Source organism: Amphiprion ocellaris, chromosome 21 (assembly GCF_022539595.1).
Source record: "Amphiprion ocellaris isolate individual 3 ecotype Okinawa chromosome 21, ASM2253959v1, whole genome shotgun sequence".
NCBI lineage: Eukaryota > Metazoa > Chordata > Actinopteri > Pomacentridae > Amphiprion > Amphiprion ocellaris.
Window position 1 is genome coordinate 21,563,159 of NC_072786.1, and position 21,180 is coordinate 21,584,338.

The following is a 21,180-nucleotide window of genomic DNA, read 5'->3' on the forward strand; positions in this document are numbered from 1 at the left end:
CGCCTTGAGTGTAATCAAACGCTGAGAAAATACAGCGCTCTGTAATATTTACTGATTTACTTGTTTTGCATTAGGTGACTTTGAGTCAGTAGCAAACACACATCATGAGGTCCAGCAGATTGATGTTTACTGCACTTTGAAGGGTCTGATTTATTTTTCCACAGTCCCTCCTTATAACGTGTTTCAAGTGAGAACAGAGCCCATGTTTAAAGGAGAATTTTTGAATTAAACTAAAAAAATTGTTCACTTTAACTTCAGGTCAAAGAAACAATAATTAGTTTTTGGCAACAAGGGATCTGAGGAACAAACTGTGAATTTACAGTGTATGAAAGAAGTACATCCAACCCTGTGAAATATCACTTAACTGTTAAATTATTCAAAACTGAATCACCTCCCAGTAATAGCATTAGTTCTAATTTGACAGATTGAGTATTTCCCTTTATGACCAACTAAAAGCAAATCTTTAGAAAGACTCCCAAAGACTCAGTGAATCAAAGAATGTGATGAAAACCTCTGATGACCAAAACCAATTTTAGTACACCTATGCTTTCCAGTTAGCCTAATGAACATACACCACATTAACAGTGTCTAGACTGGATTTCTGATTCATTTAATGTTATCTTCGTTGAACAAAACTGCTTTCTTTCAACAATAAGGACATTTCTAAGTGAACCCAAACTTCTGACTGTTAGTGTATATTTTGTATTGTTTTTGTTACCTTTAGTTTTTCTTTTCTTGGCAGAAATAAGCTTCTGTACAGGATGGTCACAGCATCCTTTTTGAAGGAAGAGCCAGATAATATACAGTGACACTCTTTATTCTGAGCTCTCCATCTCTGCTCATGAACCTTTTCTCCTTGAATCCTGTTCCTTGGCAGAAGCAGCTCTTCATGGTGCTCTGCTCTCACTGAAATGTCACTGTTTTGTCCTTTTTCCTCCCAAAGCCAACAAAGACACTTTGTTCTGTGTTTGAGGTAAATTGTGAAATCGGTCTGCTTGTGACCTTCCTGCGCACAGTGCTGCTTCATTTAGAGGAGCCGTGCAGGAAGCTGCATGGGGCCATTGAGGTTTACTAGGGAGGACTTAAAGTGTTCGCTCTCCTTCTTAGCGCGTGACAGAGAGCTCTGCTTGTTGTGTCGAGCTGGAGGCTTACCAGGTTCTCTCCACCTGCTTTCAGAAGGACTAATAAACTTCGGATCGAAACGTTTTTCCAGCAGTGGGGTGACGGTGACAGGGAGGAGGAGGAGAGGCGGGGGAATGTCAGCGTGACAGCATCCCCACTGCCACTGATGAAAGCAGAATAGTGTGTGTGCTGTTTGTGCTGTGTGTGGATATTTGTGCAGCACACAGAGCATCTCTTACCTTCGGCATACGTGCTGCAGACTGAGTGGGCCGCTGGTGTTTGGGCTGGCAGGGGTGTCTACAGAGAGGAGGAGGGTGATGAGGGGGGAGGAAGAGGGAGGGAATGGTAAATGGAGTTCTTTAAAATGACTTCTCAGTACCTCAGACAGCTTCCAGGAGCTGCTGGTCAAAGTTCTCATTCATGTGAGCTGGAATTATTACTTCGCCAAAAAACAAGGAATTATGTGATGATCAGTGTACGTTTGTCTGTCTGTTTGTCTGTCTGTTTGTCTGTCTGTTTGTCTGTCTGTTCGCAACATTTCTCAAAAGCAAACGGATTTGGATGAAAATTAAAATAAACCTTCTCTTTTACAATTTTCTGCTCCATATTCATCAATAATAGATAATAAACTATCAAAGACTTGATTGGCTCAGCTTACACATCAATGGTACCATTTTTATTCCATGTTTTATTTGTTGTTTGCTAACCCTACTCTAATCACAGTAACAGGGTTGCTAATCCATGCTAATGTTAGCTTTTTCTCAGCAGTAGAAGCTAGATATTTAGCTAGCTGTTACTGCTGACCAAGAGGACAAACTGACTGATGGAAAACAGTCAAAAGAATTAGTCTGACCCTGATAATATGAGGTAGAGTGAGACATTCAATCAAGGCTGACAATGTTATGAAAATATGAAAAATAGAAGAGAGGACATAGCTTTGCTCTACCCATTCTTTAGGAAAACTGTTAGATGATGTTAATTCCAGTGTTTCATATGATTCACTGTTTTCTTCTTCTACCATCTAAAAAGGTTACGCTAACAGGGTTGTTGTGGGACACACGTTCTATGCATATTAATTCATATTTAAAATATTATGTTGATTTAAAAAAAAAAAAAATCCGACAATTACAACAGACATCAATGAAAAAAATAGTACCAAAAAGGAGATTTAAATTTCATTTTAACTGTTTTATTTGAGATTCAGTTTTGTCATCAGGGGGGTGGGACAATAGAAAAATGACATTTTAGGAGGAACTTATTTATTAGACTTATTTGATATTTTAAAAAATATTTTCAAACATCTATTTCTCCTAGTTTTTTTTTTTTTAATTTGGTCTCAGGACAGGTATATTTACACAACAACTGCTTGTTTTAATATTTTGTACATGAATTATTTGAAATTTGATGAGTGGAATGTAAAATGTCCTCCAATTCTGGAACAACCATACTGTTGCTAACAGACAATCCAGCGCCGATCGTCTCATAACTCCGCTGCTTTCCTTGGCAGAATGATGATGTTTCTTTTATAGCAAATCTGATATCAAACATGGCATGTAACCATGGTAACAGACATCAAAGATGGCAACTGCAGTAACCTTTGAAGGGTGTCTAAACATGAACATCTGTCACACCGTGATAGGTCACCACCAGCAGACAGCACCAGTAGTGTTAAGAACGTGTTTTGGATCAGGAATCAAGAATCTTTGTTGTCATTGTGTTTCCACACAGCGAAATTATGATTGGTGACTCCCTGCTATGTATAAAAAATAGAAAAAAGGCACTCTATGTACAAATAAAATAAAAAAAGTACTTAAAATATACAAATATATGAACAGTCTTAGTGCACATTAGCAGTAGGATGAGTGTAAAATACAATCCAGTGCAAGACTCAGTTCTTTATTGCACATAGTGAGTCTGTTGTGTGTGTAGGGGGGAAATGGACTGGACAGCTCTTGGATGGTTTCATATTTTCAGTAGTTCTATGAATTTATATGAGTTTTTAAATGTCGTGGTTCTTAAATTATTCACAGTCATTTTAGGTTTTCCTCAGGAGATGATAAATCTGATGTGGTCTACCAGGTCTATCAGGTAATGCTCATGCCAATTTAATTTCATTGTGTAGTCACAGTCACAAACACTTGTGTTTAGGACAGAAGAAAATGGAACCAAGATTTACATATCTGTAAAAACCTGGTTCCAAAATGAGAGCTTGTGCAATTATTTACACACCATTTCTTGTAATTAGCTGAAGTCCTGAAGTGCCTCTTGGCTGAATGCAGCGAACACTAGTTACTGGCTCTAATTAAGTCTCCACAATCAAATCAAATATACACTTTTCTGTGACTTCAGTTCTGCAGTCTAACACTGGATATCTTAAATCAGCCCCTAATAGAGATTCTAGAGCTGTAATATTACAAAGGTTTGGGCTACAAAGTAAAGTTATTATTTTGCTTTGTAGCAGTAGTATGCCATAATTATGAAAAGATTGACTAGTTCTGAAATAATACAATAATAATGGATTTTTGGGGCAGGAACTAGCTGATATATTACCAGATTTTGGGCTTGTAAGTTGAGTGAATAAAATAGATTTTTGGTAATTGTTGTAATTTGTGCGGTTTATACCCACAGTAAACTTTCAACCTGTAAATTCAGTCTCTTTTTCTTTTTGTCTCTTTTTGTTATTCTGTGACTCTCATCGTGTGTTGATAATCCTGCTTAGAAATCAGTGGAAAAAGAGGCTTCAGATCTTGCAGGAGAATTAAAAGAATTTGATTCAGTGATAACTGTCTATACGTCTAAAGCAGGTGTGTCAAACATACGGCCCATGGGCCAAAACTGGCCCACCAGAGGGTCCATTTCGGCCTGCGAGACGACTTTGTAAAGGGCAAAAATTACAGAGATGACATTAACTGCACATTGGAAATTTGTAAAACTATAAATTTTAAATAATTTCTAGATCTTGACAAGTTGTTTTGTTCATAAAGTGCAATACTATATCACTGAGTTCTAGACACTGTGATCTATAAGTTGCAATGCATTTGTGTAAATAAAATGAGGTACAATATTGTTGAAATCGCATTTAGTTTTTCTTAGGAAATTTCAGGTTGTTCATCGTACTTTGTACAAAGTTGTCTCATTAAGTGTGAACATTTTCGAGATACATTGTTTTGCAAAGGAAAAAAAGGGGTTGTCATTATTCATCAGTTATTATGCTGTGATTTTATGGTCCAGCCCACTTGACATCAAATTGGCCTGTCTGTGGCTCCTGAACTAAAGTGGCTTTGACACTCGTGATCTAAAGGTTAATAGCAAAATGCAACTGTCAATAATAAATTCTACAAATGAAGGCTAAAAGTATTGATGAAGTTGAAGTTTTGCTCTATTTACTGTGTTCATATAAGAAGCTATGAGCTCCACATCTTTTATTTATGAGTTAAGGGCTCAGTTTCTGTCTGTACTCCATCCATCATAAAATGCTAAATCTGTTTCTGCACCACACATTAGGAGTGCAGTATCTACTGAACATTTAAAAAGGACATTTACATAACCGCTTGGAGGATCAGCCTGTCACATTCAGCTATGGTGACTCCAGCTTGTTTTTCCCACCACAGCTCTGCTCCAGCTTCCTGCCTTTCCTGAAATCTGCTGGCTCCACTAAGGTTCTCTGGACCTGAAAGGGCGTCGCTGTTAAATTCCAGCACTCGTGTTTCTCCTCTAAACACACGGGGGTCCTGCATTATTCAACGTGCTCTGCTGTCTGGAGCATCAAAAATGTACGCGCTCATATGAAGGAACAGTAACGGTCATATTTAGCTTGATACTGGAGCCTGTTAGCATCCTCATTATGAGTGTGTGTGTGTGTGTGTGTGTGTGTGTGTGTGTGTGTGTGTGTGTGTGTGTGTGTGTGTGTGTGTGTGTGCGTGCGCTGCAATAGTGCACCTGTCAGCACTGAACAAATGAAAAGGTTCCACTTTCCCATGACCTTACCTGATTCCAGAGCTGAGGAGCCCAGCCAGCCGGTACAGGTGAGAGGATGGTAAAAGGTAGCGGTTTCCATGGCAACGGCTCCGTTCCCACCGACCAGCGAGCCAGGTGTTGGCGGGGTGACCTTGTGTTCCCGTTGGCTGGGTGGGATGCAGGCTGGTTGCACAGTGAGCTGCCGAAGCCGGTTTTAGGATCGGCCCCAGTGGTTTCCCGGTGTGAGGGATCAACGGCCAGTCGAAGGTAGCAGACAGACCACAGACAGGATTACTGGCAGATTAAACAGTTCAGCTGTGTCTGCTCGCTGTCTGTGCGTATCGTGTGTGTATTTGTGTATATACCTGGAGGCATCAGAGCAGACCGGAGCGCTCAGATAAGACCTGTGTAGACGGATTTAATATAGCTGGTATGTCAGGGTGTGTGGGTAGTTATTCACCATGTGAGGACAAAGGGATTTAGAGATGAGCTTTTCTCTCTCACCTCTCTGTCTCCGGGGGGGGGGGGTCACATCAGCATAAACCTACATAGAACTTACTTTCACTTTAAAATTGGTTGGAAATACCAAGAAGGATGAATAAAACTAATATTTGTGGTCCTTTTTGTTGAACTTTGTGCACCAGGGCTTTGTAACAGGTGTTTTGAATCAGCATTGCCCTAGAGGTTGTGCTTTATTGATTTTTCTGAGTGACTGCCAACAATAAACAGTCTGAAAAAGATCATCAAAACCTGAAAAGCTGAGATTTTTAAAGCCAGGTGCTCAAATTCCCTCCGTCAGAGCTTAGTTCAATGTTTCAAAGCGGCACTTTGACAAAAAGCCCTGATAAATTGCTGTAGAAAAATCAAATGCTAGTTAATTTTTATTCCTTGTTCTGCTTAATGCTTGATTTTAGTTAAAAATTATTAGGAGGATACTTTGAATATGATATTTCCAATATGTTAAAAGTTGAGGATTTTCACATATTTTGTATATTTCCATCTCTCTCTACGGTCTCTTTGTTGATATTTTATTTTACTACATGTGTAGAACATTGAAAATGCACTAAGAAAATCTCTTGGTATGAAAGACTTTTTTTTTTTTTTTAACCTAGTATCCACTAATATTCATTTAATTAAAAGGTAAAATCCATGCACAGATTCTCAAGTGCCTCTCATTGTGACTGATATGTCTTTTCAGGTGCAATATGTGTCTTTGCAGTTGTCTTGTAGTCATTTTCTGGCTCTGCTTTTTTGTGGCATTGTGTGAGGATTTATGTCTCTGTGGTTGTTTTGCATCTATCAGTGGGCATTTTTGTGTTTCTTTGTGGGCTTTTAGTGCTTGTTTTTTGTCTCTGTGTAGTCAATTTGTGTCTCTGTGTTTATATTATGCGTCTTTGTAGCCCTTTATGGTTGCCTCACGTCTCTTCATTTTTATTTTTATATTATTATAATTATTTGTCATAGACCATGCGCTAAAAACATGCGGTATGTCATGTATTTATAGCCACACTAATTATTCTGTGGGTAAGCAGTAAAATCCATGCGATGCATTACAGTGCCTCTGCACAGATAAACAAGTGAGCTGCTGCTGCTGCCACAGTAACAGTGCCTCATTTACTTGTACAACAAACTGCCTTTTTCAGTGCAGTGACTAACTGGACTGTTGCTTAAGGGAAGGACAAATAAACTGGATGGATCGCGTCTATTGGTGTTCACACTCAGCTGGCCTTCACCCTGATTCATTTTGGCACCCGTCGTCATTAGCGTCAGGCTCACTGGTGCTAGCAGATAGATATCACCCTGGCTCTGTGACCCATCAGTGCCACACTGTCCAATCACACACACACACACACACACACACACACACACACTACCTCAACTGAATCCTCATTACTTCACCTCCAGTCTGCGTCTACAGCAGTCACCGCTGCTATGCTGATTCAGCCGCCTGCTAGTGGGAATGTGTATGTGCGTGAGTTTTTTGGAGGGAGCGAGCCTAAAAAGCAAATATTCCATGATTGCATTATTGCACTGAGGGCTTTTGTCCTCTGAGAAAGCAGTAATTGCCTGTTTACATTGTCCACAGTAGGACGGAGTGCTGAACTGCATTATTAAAGACCGGCTTTAGCAACAAGGTTATCAATCACGCTGTCTTGTGTGTGTGTGTGTGTGTGTGTGTGTGTGTGTGTGCGTGTGCATGGAAGGTGTAAAGGCATCCCTCGCCTCTCTCCATCCTCCCCTCGGCGTGTGAAGGTCACGGCTGTCTGTCGGGGCTCGTTACACTAACAAGCTCTCAGCCGGATCCCCAGGGTTCCGTCAATGGATCAGGTTCAGGCCAATAGAGGGATTACAGTTCTCATACAGCGATCCAGCCTGGATCTGTGGTCAGCAGCAACCTCAGCACGCTCCATTCTTAAATTTTTAACCAGGATTTTAAAAAATCAACAGTCTCCTTCTCTCTTCTTTGCTTTGATGCTCCACTGATGTGAGATGAGAAGAAGAGAAGACGAATTCTATTGATTTCTGAAGGGGAAAATGACCAGTGCAAGAAGAACAAGCGAGGTTGTAAGAGTTGAAAATACTGACAGACGCGAACAACGTCGTTATCTTGCTGATGTTGTGTGCAGTGGCCAGAAAGCAGAGACAGATTTACATGTTTGTGGTCGACAGATTTGTCAGAGCATGAGCAGGTGTGCAGGCAAGCAAATATGGATTCTGACATTATCAGCTTTGCACAGCAGATGTGCAAATTTGCAGCCTGTACCTCTGCCAAAATGTACAAAGTAGACACAGGCAAACACATACAGAGCTGTGTATGTCCAATAATCTCAATGTGTAAGTGGCTGATGACTCTGCATCGTTAAGACCTAGTGAGATTATGGCCTGACATGTCAATCAGAGCAACACTGCGTGTCTTTGTGGTCATTATTCTGCTATTTGTGGTTATGGTTGTCTTTTTGTGGTCATTTTGTGATCTTTTTATGTCTTTTCATATTCATTTTACATTTATCTGCTCATTTTGGTGCTCTTTGTGTCTGCTTTATGATCATTTTACATCCAGTTGTGATTGCCTTGCATCTCATTGTTAATGTGTGTCTTGTGTTGGTTGTTTGCATTTGATTTGACTCTTTTGGTTGTTTAGTGTCTGCAGCTGTTTTGTGTCTCTTTCTGGTCTCTTTTTGTCTCTATGTATTACTCGGTATCTTTCTGCTGTCGTCTTTGGGCTCTTTGTGGCCGGTTTGCATCTCTTTGCTGTTTGTTTCTCTTTCTTTGTGTGTACTTTGTGCTTCCTTGCAGTCACCTCCTTGTCATGTTAGATCTCTTCACAGTTGCTGTGTTTCTTTGTGGCACTTTAACCCCTACAGCACTGAAACACTTATTTTCATGGTTATCTGTTTCATTGTGTTGACGGTTGACACTCCATACTGTAGTCCACACTGGTGTATAGTTTTCACATCTTAGGATTTGAATGCCAGGACAGCATTATATCTTGACTGGTAGGTTTCATGATGGGAATGTACTGAACAGAAATGTATCCAGAAGTGTGAATGTCTGTCATTTGTTATTGCTATTATCAGCTTTCCTGATGGCAGGGGCACATGTTCATCCATGAACATGAGGCAGATGACGTGTGGCACAAACTGCCGTTAAATCCTTCTCTTTCTCATTAGTGGTTCGCTTCCCTTCCTGTCGATCCTGTGCCGTCCTTCAGTGCTTTTCCGTTCAGAGTAATTGAAAAGAGTGTGTTGGCGGAGGCAGGGTATAGCGCTGGCTGCTCCCACTGAGCTGCTGCCAGCAGCTACTGCTCTGTATCGGGTTGTGTAAAGAGCTGAGATGCAGCCAAACAAACGCTGAACTGTGGCTTTGCCCTTGGCATATAGTCACTCTCTCATTATTTATCCCTGTAGCTTTCTGCTTCCTACTTGCAGTAGTTGCTTTTTTAAAGTGATGGTTCCAAACTCGGTGTTCCTGTGGAGGTGCAGGGAGTGAAGGAATTGGATTCAATCTTGCACCAATCACAGGAGCATAGTCCCATTAATATGTCAATGCGATCAATTCGATGCTATTATCCTGAAATTACCACGTTTAGCCACAGTGGCTGATTTGATGCTGTGTGGCTGTATTAACTCTCTAAATCTAGAGCTCTTTCTGGGTTGTTACCACTCCTGTCACATTTTTTCTCATTGTGGATTCATTTTTCGCTACAATATAAAGTCCTGCACCTCTATGAAAACAGCACAACCATGACTAGAAGGAGAGAGGACTAAAAGATGTCTTCAGTGCAGTATGATACAGTTCTAATGGCATAAACCATGAAAAGAAAAAAATTAAAGAAAGTTGAGTTTCTTTATTTGTTTTACAAAAATCAACCTACAATCATCATTTACATTAAGGGCCCTCAGTTGTTTTAAATACTCAAAACAAAGACGCTGCATGCTATAAATATTTTACTGTTTTAATTTCTTTCCATACATGTCTTTTATCTGCTCTATGTACACTACTGTTCAAATGTTTGTATTCAGTGACAGCATTTCTTTATATCCAGTAACCAAGGTTCCAGAGAGGTAGCCATTATGTTAAACTATAGCTAAATTATGGATAGGGCTAAGCCACTACAATCCTTGGTTAAAATGAAAGCATAGTCACAGTCACTTATCCGAATTATGTCATTTAGTCCTTTAGTCATTTGTGTCATCATCAAACAAGTTTTCCTCATCGTGGACTACACTGATGTTCTTGATAGAGAATAACAATTTGGCCACTTCTGCGGGGAAACACTGAGCTTTGATTAGGGTGGACTCCTACTAATGCTACATTATGTTAGCTAATGGTGTTGAAAGGCTCATTGATGATTAGAAAACCCTTGTGCAACTATGTTAGCACATGAATAAAAGTGTGAGTTTTCATGTAAAGCAGGAAATTGCCTGGTTGAAACCAAACTTTTGAATGGTAGTATAAATACAGCCTGCAGTTCAACTAAATAGTTTCAGAATTTGTCTCACCTGACCATTATTACCGAATAACGGCTGAGTTATTTATGGCTTCACTTTGAGCTCAGGAGCGCAGAGTTGTTGTTTTTTTTTTTGTTTTGTTTATTATAGAGTCTACTTAGTGCAGACAGTATATAAACAGTAGGATTTATACCTTGGCAGTAATTCGTGCTGCATCCTGACAAAAACATTAACCTCAGAGTTTTGTTTTATGACAGAGCTGGTTGGTTTGTGAATCCTCAGTTCTTACTGTTGTCTCCTCTGTTTTGCAGTCATGCGGAGGAACCCCTTTGTGGTGGATGGATGCTGTAGGAAAGGGTCCCGCAACGCCCTGCAGGAGCTCTACAACCCCACACAGGTAGGACAACACGCCCCCTTCACTCCCTTTAAGTCTGTCTCGTCCTCATCTGTTCTATTTCTACTCTCCTCCTCACCCAGCTGTCAGAGGTCTGACCCAACAAGTCCCTCAGCTAGCTTCAGTTTAGCATTTGTGTTTTTGCCTGTCTGTGTGCAAGGACTGCTGCTCGGCCTTCATTGTCGATGACATACATCGGTACCTGAAGTGACAGCAGTCTGACTGGCTGTGGAAACTCCAGGGGATAGAATTAGCATAATGGACGCTGATGATCCTCCGTCTGGTAGTCGGGGCCTCGTGGCAATAAAGCCACCTTCAGTCTGTCAGGAATGAGAGCAGACAACAAGGGACAAGAAAGGACGGAGATTATTCCCAAGTTGAACAAAGACAGAGAGGAGAGAACAAACTGCTGCGGTAAGAGTTTGGAATCAGCAGGTTGTTCCTCACACGTCTCTATGAACAGCTGTCAGTGTCTGCTGCAGTCAGTGGAGCCTCACTTCATTTAGCATTTTACAATTTCAATTTAAAGAGCTTCACAAGATGGCAGCCATTGAGAACATGACACCTGCTATAACTGTGTGACTGCTGGCATGAAATTAAAGCATATTACGGGATGCAGCTTTAATGACTTTGGTGTTTTATTGGGCAGTTTACGGTGAAGAGAGACTGAGGGAAGACAGTAGGATGAGATGGAGATGGTGACGAAGGTCTCAGCTGCTGAGTTAGCACAGCACCATCCATTAATAATTACTATTACAGCTGCACTAGGTAGGATTTTATGAGAAAACTCACCCATATTAACACCTTTATGAGTCAAAGTGTGTGTGTGTGGGGGGAGCTTTATTACGGATCTGATCAAAATATAAAAAAGATTCTCACTTCTAAGTAATCCTATAGAATCGTATCTGTGGTTTTGCACAGCTGTGTTTATTAACTGCAGATCTTGTGTATTTTATGCACGTTATTGCTGACCACACTCCAGAGCTTATGATGGGTTTGAGGATGATTTCCAGCTTTCAAAGCAACTATTGGATTTAAGGGTAAAAAGAGGCTTTTTGGCAGACACATCAGATTAGATGTGTCTGCCAAAAAGTATTGCATTCATAAGCTATATTGTAAGAAAATCAGATTTGGAAGACAATAAGCAAGTGTTGTTAAAAGGATGATGCCAATCGAGTAATTGGTTGCCTTAAAGCTGTTATGTGCAGAATTGAAAGCTTTCTGTCAAGGTTTTGTTTTCTAGAGAAATGAGACACCAACCGGGGATCTTCTAGGTGCAAGGCGGAAGTGCTAACCACTGTGCAGCCTCACAGGATCCAGCACGACCAAATAGTGCTTGAAATCTTTACATAATGGGAATTCTAAGGAGTCCATGCAGCATTGCAAGTGCTGCAGGAGCACTGGAAGCTGCTGCACAGGGAGATTATGCTGCAGAAATGGTGATCACCTTTAAACTAGCAACAGTTTTTGGTGTTTAGAGGCAAAATTTTGTGTTTTAGCAGCCTGTAAAATAGAGGATCATTTTCCATTTTCATTTTTAGCATTTTTTCCTCTTTAAAAACACTTTTCAACTTTAAAAAAAATCAACAAGATTTTAAATCACTAATTTATTCTTTAACCATCCTTCTAAATGCCATTAAGATCGTTGATAATTGGAGATTAAGGCGTTTCTAAGGTGAAAAATGAAGGGATCTAGTTTCCTACTGAACAGACACTTCTACCCAACTTCAACAAAATTCTTCAGTTTTTCTTTCAAATGTTGAATCATGCCATCAATACTGCTACAGCAACAGGAAAAAACTCCGCAAGCAAAGACTTTCAAGTTAAGTCTAATGGCATTTTCAGTCACCCTGCATCACAGGACACAGCTCAGGAACAGTTTTACCCTCAAGGCAAGGAGGAGTTAGACACCAGTTAGAAGAAGCATTAGCCGCTATCATTAACCCACTGACTTCTGCTGTCTGTGACTTAACCATCAGTATAAATGGCATTTTATCAAATAAGTGGCAATGATTAGCCATGGTACTGGAAAAGAAGTACAACAGGAGCTTAAGATATTGTTTTGTTCTCTTTTTATGGACTTCACTGTGGTTCAGAGTGGCAAGGAGTTAGTTGTGTATTATATTGTACATACTGACAAATCTTTACACGCTTGTTGGTAATGATAGATTTACACTCAGTTTTGAATGATGAACTGCAAGTTACAGGTTTGCATACATGTCAGTTTATACAGAAAGTCTCTAAATTGTACAGTTTTTCATCTATTTAAAATGCTTAAAATCATAAAGAGTATAAAAAAATCAACATAGGCATATGTTTGGTAAATGATCAATCAGCTGGTCCCCTATAGCCATCAGCAGATTGTGTTGCACTATGAAGTTGAAAAGCAGAACTTCAGCATTGGATTTTGGATGCACAAACATCATCATCTGTGACTGATTCTCCCTCTGATGTGTTTTCCTCTGATGCAGTTTCCATTTGAAACGTTTCTTTGCATCACACACACCAGACGCTGCTCTCTTGATGTCTCACAGACTGTTAATGTGCCTATTTTTACTGATAATGCATTGCATTATTACTGCTGATTTAAAAAAAAAAATTGTTAATATCTCATACATCTTTCTGTTACTTATAGATCTTACAGATTTTCAATGGGTTTTGCAGGTTTTCTTTAGGAGATAGAGATGAGCATCCAAAAGGCTTGGTACATATGGATTTGATAGCATTTTTAAAAATGCTCTTTGAATCATTTTAGGTACTTTGCCTTTCTGAGGAATTAAAAACATCTGTTTTCACTCAGTGTCATATGCATACTACAGAGACTCCACTGCAGGACACCACCAGCTTTACCCTCCTGCAATTTAGCAGATGTTTCATTGACTTTGGTGACTTTTTTTCCGTACAGATGGCTGAAGTGTTTGAAGGAGGTATGAGAGACCATCCAAGACAGATTATGGATGAAATATTTGACAAGAGATTCTTTGGCCACAGGCATTCAATGGTTCTGGGAAATTTACCAACTTGGAACTAAAATGGACTCAGCTATCTGAGCCCATCATTTTGGTAATTGTTCCTCATTGTCCAGGAAGAGTGTAACTAGAGCAAGCTAGGAGGGTCAGAATTTAACCAGTTGAGGCTTCAAGCTGTGGACAGTTTGGGCTGGGAGTTTTGTCTTTTTCAAATGTTGATTTTCATAATGAAATTATGCTTTTTGACCTCGGCTCGCCCTTGAATGCATCACTGAGAACAGCTTCCAAAGCAGTGGCTGCTTGCAGTAATAATGTAACTATGACAAAGAACAAAGTGGCTTAATGTTCTCTGTGATAGATTACCGATCTCAAACAAGTGAGCTGAAACCAATGGATGCCACAAAGGTAGGAAATCAATTCAACGACTTAATGCTCAAAAAAGCCTGGGACGGCATGTAAAGTACACACATTTTGCAGTTTATGGACTCATTTTCACCAAAGCAAAATACACATTTTAGAACAGTGTGGATATATATTTTCAGAAGCTGGAAACCAACACTTAGTGTGGTTATAGATGTGTTTGAGTCTGTCAGGAGTGCAGTACAGCTACCGAGGAGACAGCGAGACGGGACACTGCTGCAGGTGATGCTATCATGGTGATAGATTGGATAGTTTCTGCTCGTCTTCTCGTCTCTCATCACTGTCCTCCTCGCTATCTATCACACGTGTCTGCCTGCTTCTATCTTCTGCAGCTAACCCCAGCCTGCCTCTTCCCTCACACCTCCAGCTGTCCTTTATTCCCTCCGCTCTGCCTCTTCTGTCCTCTGCTGTCTCCAGCTGATCTCTCTTTCTCGCATCCTCTCCAGCTGTTTCCATTTCTCTATGGGCCATTTATCACTGTACACCTTCTAAAAGCATGCATGGAGCTTTAAGTGGTTTTCTGGACAGCTAAGATTAGACCAGGTGCACGTGGACTTGCCATAAGTTAATTTTCCGCGGAGGATTTTTCCACACGTTCTCACTCATGTGAAGTCCCATTGATATATTTATGTGTGCACAGTGGGGTGTTACTGCAGTCAGAGTAAACTTTAGCAGGGTGCTTGGGGTCAGTGGTCAGTGTGTGTGTGCGTGTGTGAGTGTGTGTGTGTGTGTGTGTGTGTGTGAGTGTGTGTGTGTGTGTGTGTGTGTGTGTGTGCGTGTGTGTGTGTGTGTGTGTGTGTCAGTCTCTATGTGTGATATTGTGCCATTGATTGTGAAAGGTCGTTTGAATTGTAGAGCAAGAACATTTTTGCCATATTTTCACTTTACTTGGTTTACTACTAGGTTCAAAATAGATACACTGCTGTTCAAAAGTTTGGGGTCACCCAGACAATTTCATGTTTTCCATGAAAACTCACACCTTTATTCATGTGCTAACATAATTCCACAAGGGTTTTCTAATCATCAATTAGCCTTTCAACACCATTAGCTAACACAATGTAGCATTAGAACACAGGAGTGATGGTTGCTGGAAATGTTCCTCTGTACCCCTATGGAGATATTCCATTAAAAATCAGCTGTTTCCAGCTAGAATAGTCATTTACCACATTAACAATGTCTACACTGGATTTATCATTCATTTAATGTTATGTTCATTGAAAAAAACTGCTTTTCTTTCAAAAAATTAGGACATTTCTAAAGTTCTGTACTGAAAAAAGACTAATACTACACTGCAGTAATACTCCCATTGTAAGTAAAAGTACTGCATTGCTATTGACGATGTTGCATTATAGAAGTATTTAAGTATAATCACAGTGAGGGTGGCAGCTTTGCTAGCATCACGTCTGTGCTGAGTCCTGTCTGCAACCTCACTGACTGTATCTCAGTGTGTTTCAACCCACTGGATATGTGCACCAGAGCAGAAATACAGAAATACAGAAAAAATGTGAAAATACCAAAATGTTCTTTAGGCTTGATTCACATGGAACTGTTGGTATATTGATATTTGAAGGATACATAAATGATGAACCATCAGATCTGGAGCATGAGGAAGCTTCCTTAGAGTAAATACATGAAGCAGGCAGGCCAGATTTTCATCTTTCTTACGTTGTTTTCACTGCCGAAGCTTTGGCTGACACCTTTTTAATCATATGCTCTTCTTCTGCAATGCTTTAATGGCTCCCAATTGGAGAATTAGCACCACCAGCTGTTTATCTCGATGAACCAGCTCCTTGTAATGAATGGAAGCAGGCATTCATTTGCATTTTCTTCTGCCATTTTTCTTGAAATTCAGTTAAACGTTGCACTACATTTGGATGGAGGCCCAGCTTCTGGCAATTTGTCCTGAAGTCAGAGCTGCAGACAGAAGTGCTGTGTGGATGGATAAATGGTAAATTGTTTCTGTTCATGCACAGTTTAAACAGATAAGTAAGTCAGCTTTAATGATTTTTTTTAGTCAGATTTTTGCACTTTGGACAGCAACATGCTACCTGCTTTCCTCTTCTTTCATGAAGACCCCTTCATGTTTATTGTAGGCGTCATGTCGGTCGTATGTCCAATCCTTCATGTTGGCAACGGAAAACTGAGCAGAGCCCCCAGAGCAGCGTCACATTTGTTGACAAGTCCTGCAGCTTCAGCTACCTTATTTGCATACATTTATAGGAAGTCAAGCATGTGCAGCATGTTTGTAGAGTGTAATATGGGGGAGTTTACTGAATAAAAGTAAATAGCAGCCTCCCTCCCTGTTCTGTGATCTCCCCCCTTACAGTCTTACAGCCCTTTAATATTCCACTCCCTTCTAATCTGCACTCCCTTCCTTCCTTTCTCTCTGTTTACAATGTTTTACATTCAGTTACAACACGTTCTGTGGTTTTCTTACAAAAACCCTCACTTTGAATAAATGCTGGAGTCGTGTTCAATTCAAGGCTTAGCGTCCGTCTCGCTGAGCGCTGGAGGCACAGTGGGCAGGGAGCAACAAGGTGTCTTTGAGGCTTCCAAAGGCTCAGAGACGCCTTCTTCTTTACAACTCCTATTCATGTGAGTTTAGAATGCATCACTGTGAAGGCAAAGCTCTGCATCCTCAGGGCTAACGCTGGTAGCATCAATCAGATTTAAACCCAGATATCAAATGTAATAAAGTAAGTAATCTGATGAGGCGACACATGTGGAGAAATCTCATCTGTATACAGGAACTGGTTTCCTTACACTGTAATGACCCTTATGGAAATGTTTCTTTCCTACCAGTAATCACAGACTCAATGAGACATGCAGACACCATTATTACCAAGCTGGGGCTTGGCTCACTCTCAAATTGCTTGAATCAGAGATCAGAAGTGAGACTGGTGGAAAATCATGTTCAGATTTGTGCTGAGACCCACAGTGGTTTGGGAACAGGCCTGGATTACTCACGTTCTAATGTGGACATTAATGACGAGTCATTGTAGTGGAACTATGTGTTCATAGTCTGTGTGTGAGTGTGTGTTCAGTATGTGTGCTGGATGGGAAGATCGTTTGATGATCTGTGTTTCATCACTGTGCAGAAACACGGGAAACATGTCAGCTGAGTTTGTCCAAAGGTAAAAAAAAAAACCAATCCACCTATCAGAAACTCTGACTACTTACCATTTTGTACCATGTTTGTTTAATAACCACTGGAATCAAATGAAACGAGAAAAGCAGTCAGAGAGCACAATACTCCTCCTGATCCTGACATTACAGGCTGTTCATTCCCTCATATGACATTGTCAGAAATGCAGCATATTTTTTAGAAATGCAGCATTTGTTTATTAATTACTGATGATCAGAAATCATAGCAACATAGAATGTGTCCATGTAATATAGATGTACCCACAAACTAAATGACCTTGCGTTCAGCACAGGCATGTCTTATGCATGTGTACGTTATGTACGGATACCGAATCATATGACCTAAATATGTAGCAGGCGGCGGGAATTGATGGGACTCAGAAACATCCCCACAATTTAATCAATTGTTCCTTGTATCATTCTGACAGATAAGTCCTGATAAGTCCGCAGCGGTGGATTTGTAGAAGGATCACAATCATGTGATCGTCAGCAGGCAGCTGACGTAGTGTTCACTTGTTGTCATAGTTACAGTGACGCCGTGACAGAACTACTTCTACTTACATGTGAAATGTGGCATATTTATTTTGATGTGACAAGAAAACAAAAGTATAAATTGGATGGTGCTCTCCCCGAGACAATCCTGACAACAGCTACAATCAGAGCAATTTGACCTGTTTTACAGTTAGTTAAACAAGTAAATGTATCTTCTGTCCACAAAAACACACTTGTTTTGGCAGTATTCAGAGACTGATGAGAGTTTGTGCTGTGTTTGATTCTTGTTGAAAATGTTCGGACTTTACCATCCTGAGTTTGAAAGGTTTCATCACTCACAACGCTAAAAGAAACAAACATGACAAGAAGCTCTTCTTCATCTGGCAGGCAGCATATGAATATCTGCAACATCAGCAGAGCTTTACTGGATACGGAACAAAACAGTGGAGGATAAATAACGGATATAAGAGGCTGTCACATAATGTTTTGCATTAGATTAGTCAGATTATTATAAACAACAGCCTCTCAAGCACCATTATCATGTTTCAGACAGCCACTGCCATTCACTAGTGCCATCCAGGTAATGTTCCCTTCTGAAGGATGTCGGTTTATTCCAGTTGGCACAGTTCGAGCTCAGACTGAGAGCTGTTCCATTCTACTTTTTCAAGTAGGATATCACACATTTCCAAATTCCACTGGAGTTGTTGGGTTGTTTGGACACTAGTTAAAGTCAAATCTAGCCACAGCCAATGGGTGAAGCAGGCTAGCTTGAGTTTTTGATTCCTGAACAAAAGTAATAATAATAATAATAATAACAATAAAAAAAAGTTATTCCATCATGGCTGCTCAATTGTTGTATCATTTCTGATGGATAAGTCCTGATAAGTCAGCAGTGGTTGATTTGTTGTAGGATCGCAATCATGTGATCATCAGCAGGCAGCTGACGTAGTGTTCACTTGTTGTCATAGTTACAGTGACGCCATGCTGCTATCTGACAATGATACAGAAATCTTTAACAAATCCGTGGATCCAGACTATAAGCTGCATCGCTGCCAAAATCTAATCACTTGGTCCTTGTATCATTTCTGACCTTCCCTGAAAGTTTCATGCGAACAGACAGACAAGCGTACGCCGATTGTCACATAACTCCTTGATGTCTATGTAGTTTCTCATTCATCCAGGTCATGGTCATCCAAAATTGTTTAAATCAATCCAACTGGACTTTCAGAAGGTTCCTTGAAGACGTTTCACCTCTCATCCAAGAGGCTTCTTCAGTTCTGAATCTAAAGTTGTTTAAATCAATCCAACTGGACTTTCAGAAGGTTCCTTGAAGACGTTTCACCTCTCATCCAAGAGGCTTCTTCAGTCCTTGATGGAGAAATAATGCATTTTATTCATAGGTGCCCTTCAAAACACCCAAAGACACCGTACAAAGTAAATAAAGTTAAAACACATTCACAATAACAATATAAACTTAAAGATGTTAAAAATTTAAAAGAAGAAAATTTACCAATTTAAAAACAGGAGAAAAATTTGCAGAGGACTGACAGTCAAAATGCTGTATGCTGCTCCACAGAAAAAATCACAAATGTGCATTGGCCAATGGACTCAAAAACGTGTGTAAATCCTGATGTTGATAGCGTTCCTGAATTGTCACAATCACTATTCCCACATGTTGTGACAGTGATGTACCCCATGCATGTGCAACACCATCTCTAAACTTTTTGACTGCTCTCTCTTCAGAAATCATAGCTCAAAATGTTTGTTTGGTTTTTTTTAACTAAGATTTTTTCTTACTTAGTCATAAGTGCCATAGACACATACTTCTCAGGCCAGGTTTTCAGAGACGTTAATCATGTTGTGGAGACGGGTAATTTTAGTGCTTCATAAATAAATGTAATCAGTGAAGGACGAAAGTGTCTGCGTGTGTCTTTGCCACTAGATAATACCTGTCTGGATTGTTGCACCAGCTGCACATATCCTGCTAACCCCACAATCCCTTCACTTTAGTCGAGTGTGTGCGGGTGTGTGTGTTTGTGTGTGTTTGTGAGTGTGTGTGTGTGTTTTCTCTCGCTTCCCCTCCCGCCCTCCCTGGAATTGGCACCCTGGGCCAGATTATGCAGGAACACAGCAGCTGAGACTGGCACAGACTTGAAAGGAACGTCACACCTTTCACCCACAGCAAAGAAGCCAAAGCAGCTGTCTGAGTGCTGCTCTGCTGTGGAAGCATCAGACCAGAGCGCAGCCATACGCCGTGGGTGTGGGTTTTAAGATGTGTTCGCAGGAAGCTGGATAAGTCACTCTGGGTTTAAAGACAAAGGGATTTAGAGGAGGAGGCTTTACTCTTTTTTGTCTCTGTCTATCTCTGGAGGCTGCATATGAACAGGGCTGAAGAAGGGCTGTGAAAGGAGAGAGACAAAGGGATTTAGAGGAGATGAGCGCTCTGTTTTGCTCTCTGAGAAGATAAACTGTGCGGCTGGAGGAAGCCTATAATATAGAAGGCCAAAGCAAACATGGATAAATAAGATTTTGTGTTTCATCAAGATCAAAGGGAAATTGGTTCATGATCCTGACGTTACAAGCTTGTTTGCTTGAAATCATGAAATAATTAAATTGTGAGACTACATACAATATAGTCTGCTTAAATCCAGTAAGTACCCAGCGGAGGCCCTTCGCTGTGTGTCATCCCCATGTCTCTCCAGAAGGCATCAAGCTTATTGTTTTTGTTACCAATTCTCACTGAGAAATACCCACATATCTGCTGGGATTTATGTCCACACTTATCTAACACCCAACACAGTGATGTTGACAGCTAAGAAATTGCTTCTGGTACAAGAAAATGAAGCAAGAATCAAAAGAAAAAATGAATAAGCTCTTGATTAAACCCCAGCATCCCTCAAAGTATTTATATGACAGAGAAACTAAAATAAAAAAAAAAAAGCTTAATAAACCAGAGAGCCATAAATATCCAATCGGAGCAAATACTGTTGCAAACAAAACAAAGTCAGTCTGTCACAAATGCTCTTGTATGTCTGTGTCCTTATATATTTATTCTTGAAATGAGAAGCCTTAAATGAAGCCTATTTTTCAGAATATTATATAAGAACACAATATTTTATGATGATAGAATTAGCGGTGATTAATATAAGAAGTATATCACCTCCTCTCCATGAGGCTGATGTAGCTCTGGCACAGTTCCATTTGTGCATCCACTCAGTGTGGGTTGTGTTGCTGCAGAAGTCTTCAGACAGGTCAGTAAATCTTCAGGTCTTTCTCAACACTTGCTCTTCTTGAAAACAGCAATTACCTTCTTTAAAAAAATCAATTTATTTCAAAAATAAAGTAAGACAGAGGCAGGCAGCGACAGGTGCAACTCTAAAAAACATCAGCTTACGTCTCCAAGTTAGTTTCCCCACACTGTAGAATCATATTTCTAAGTTTCCCTCCTCATATCTGGGATTATCGGCTTTTCTTCCAGTTTTCTGCTGTTGTGGCATTCCATGAGTATAACCATATAGTTGGCAGTGACTCAATCTATCTCTGTCAAAACATAATGGTGGCAAACTGGTTTGTTCATAAACTAAAAATAAGGGCCTTCATTTATCACGTGTCGGTCTCCTGAGTTTCATACACACCAATTCTGGCTGACAATGTTTGATTTTTCACATACTTGTGTTTCTGTCAATCAGTTGAAATCTTACACAAGGCTCCATTATTTCCTGTCTACCAT

The 21,180-nt window shown here is 40.2% G+C and overlaps 1 protein-coding gene across 2 annotated transcripts in view; it reads left to right on the top strand.

Moving 5' to 3' along the window:
* chst11 (carbohydrate (chondroitin 4) sulfotransferase 11) overlaps positions 1–21,180 on the top strand; it is a 119,947-nt gene that overhangs the window by 70,872 nt on the left and 27,895 nt on the right. For both annotated transcript variants that reach the window (XM_023299775.3, XM_023299774.3), the window contains exon 2: positions 10,343–10,428. In XM_023299775.3, coding sequence (XP_023155543.1) covers positions 10,343–10,428 — 86 coding nt within the window. The remainder of the gene's footprint in view (positions 1–10,342; positions 10,429–21,180) is intronic.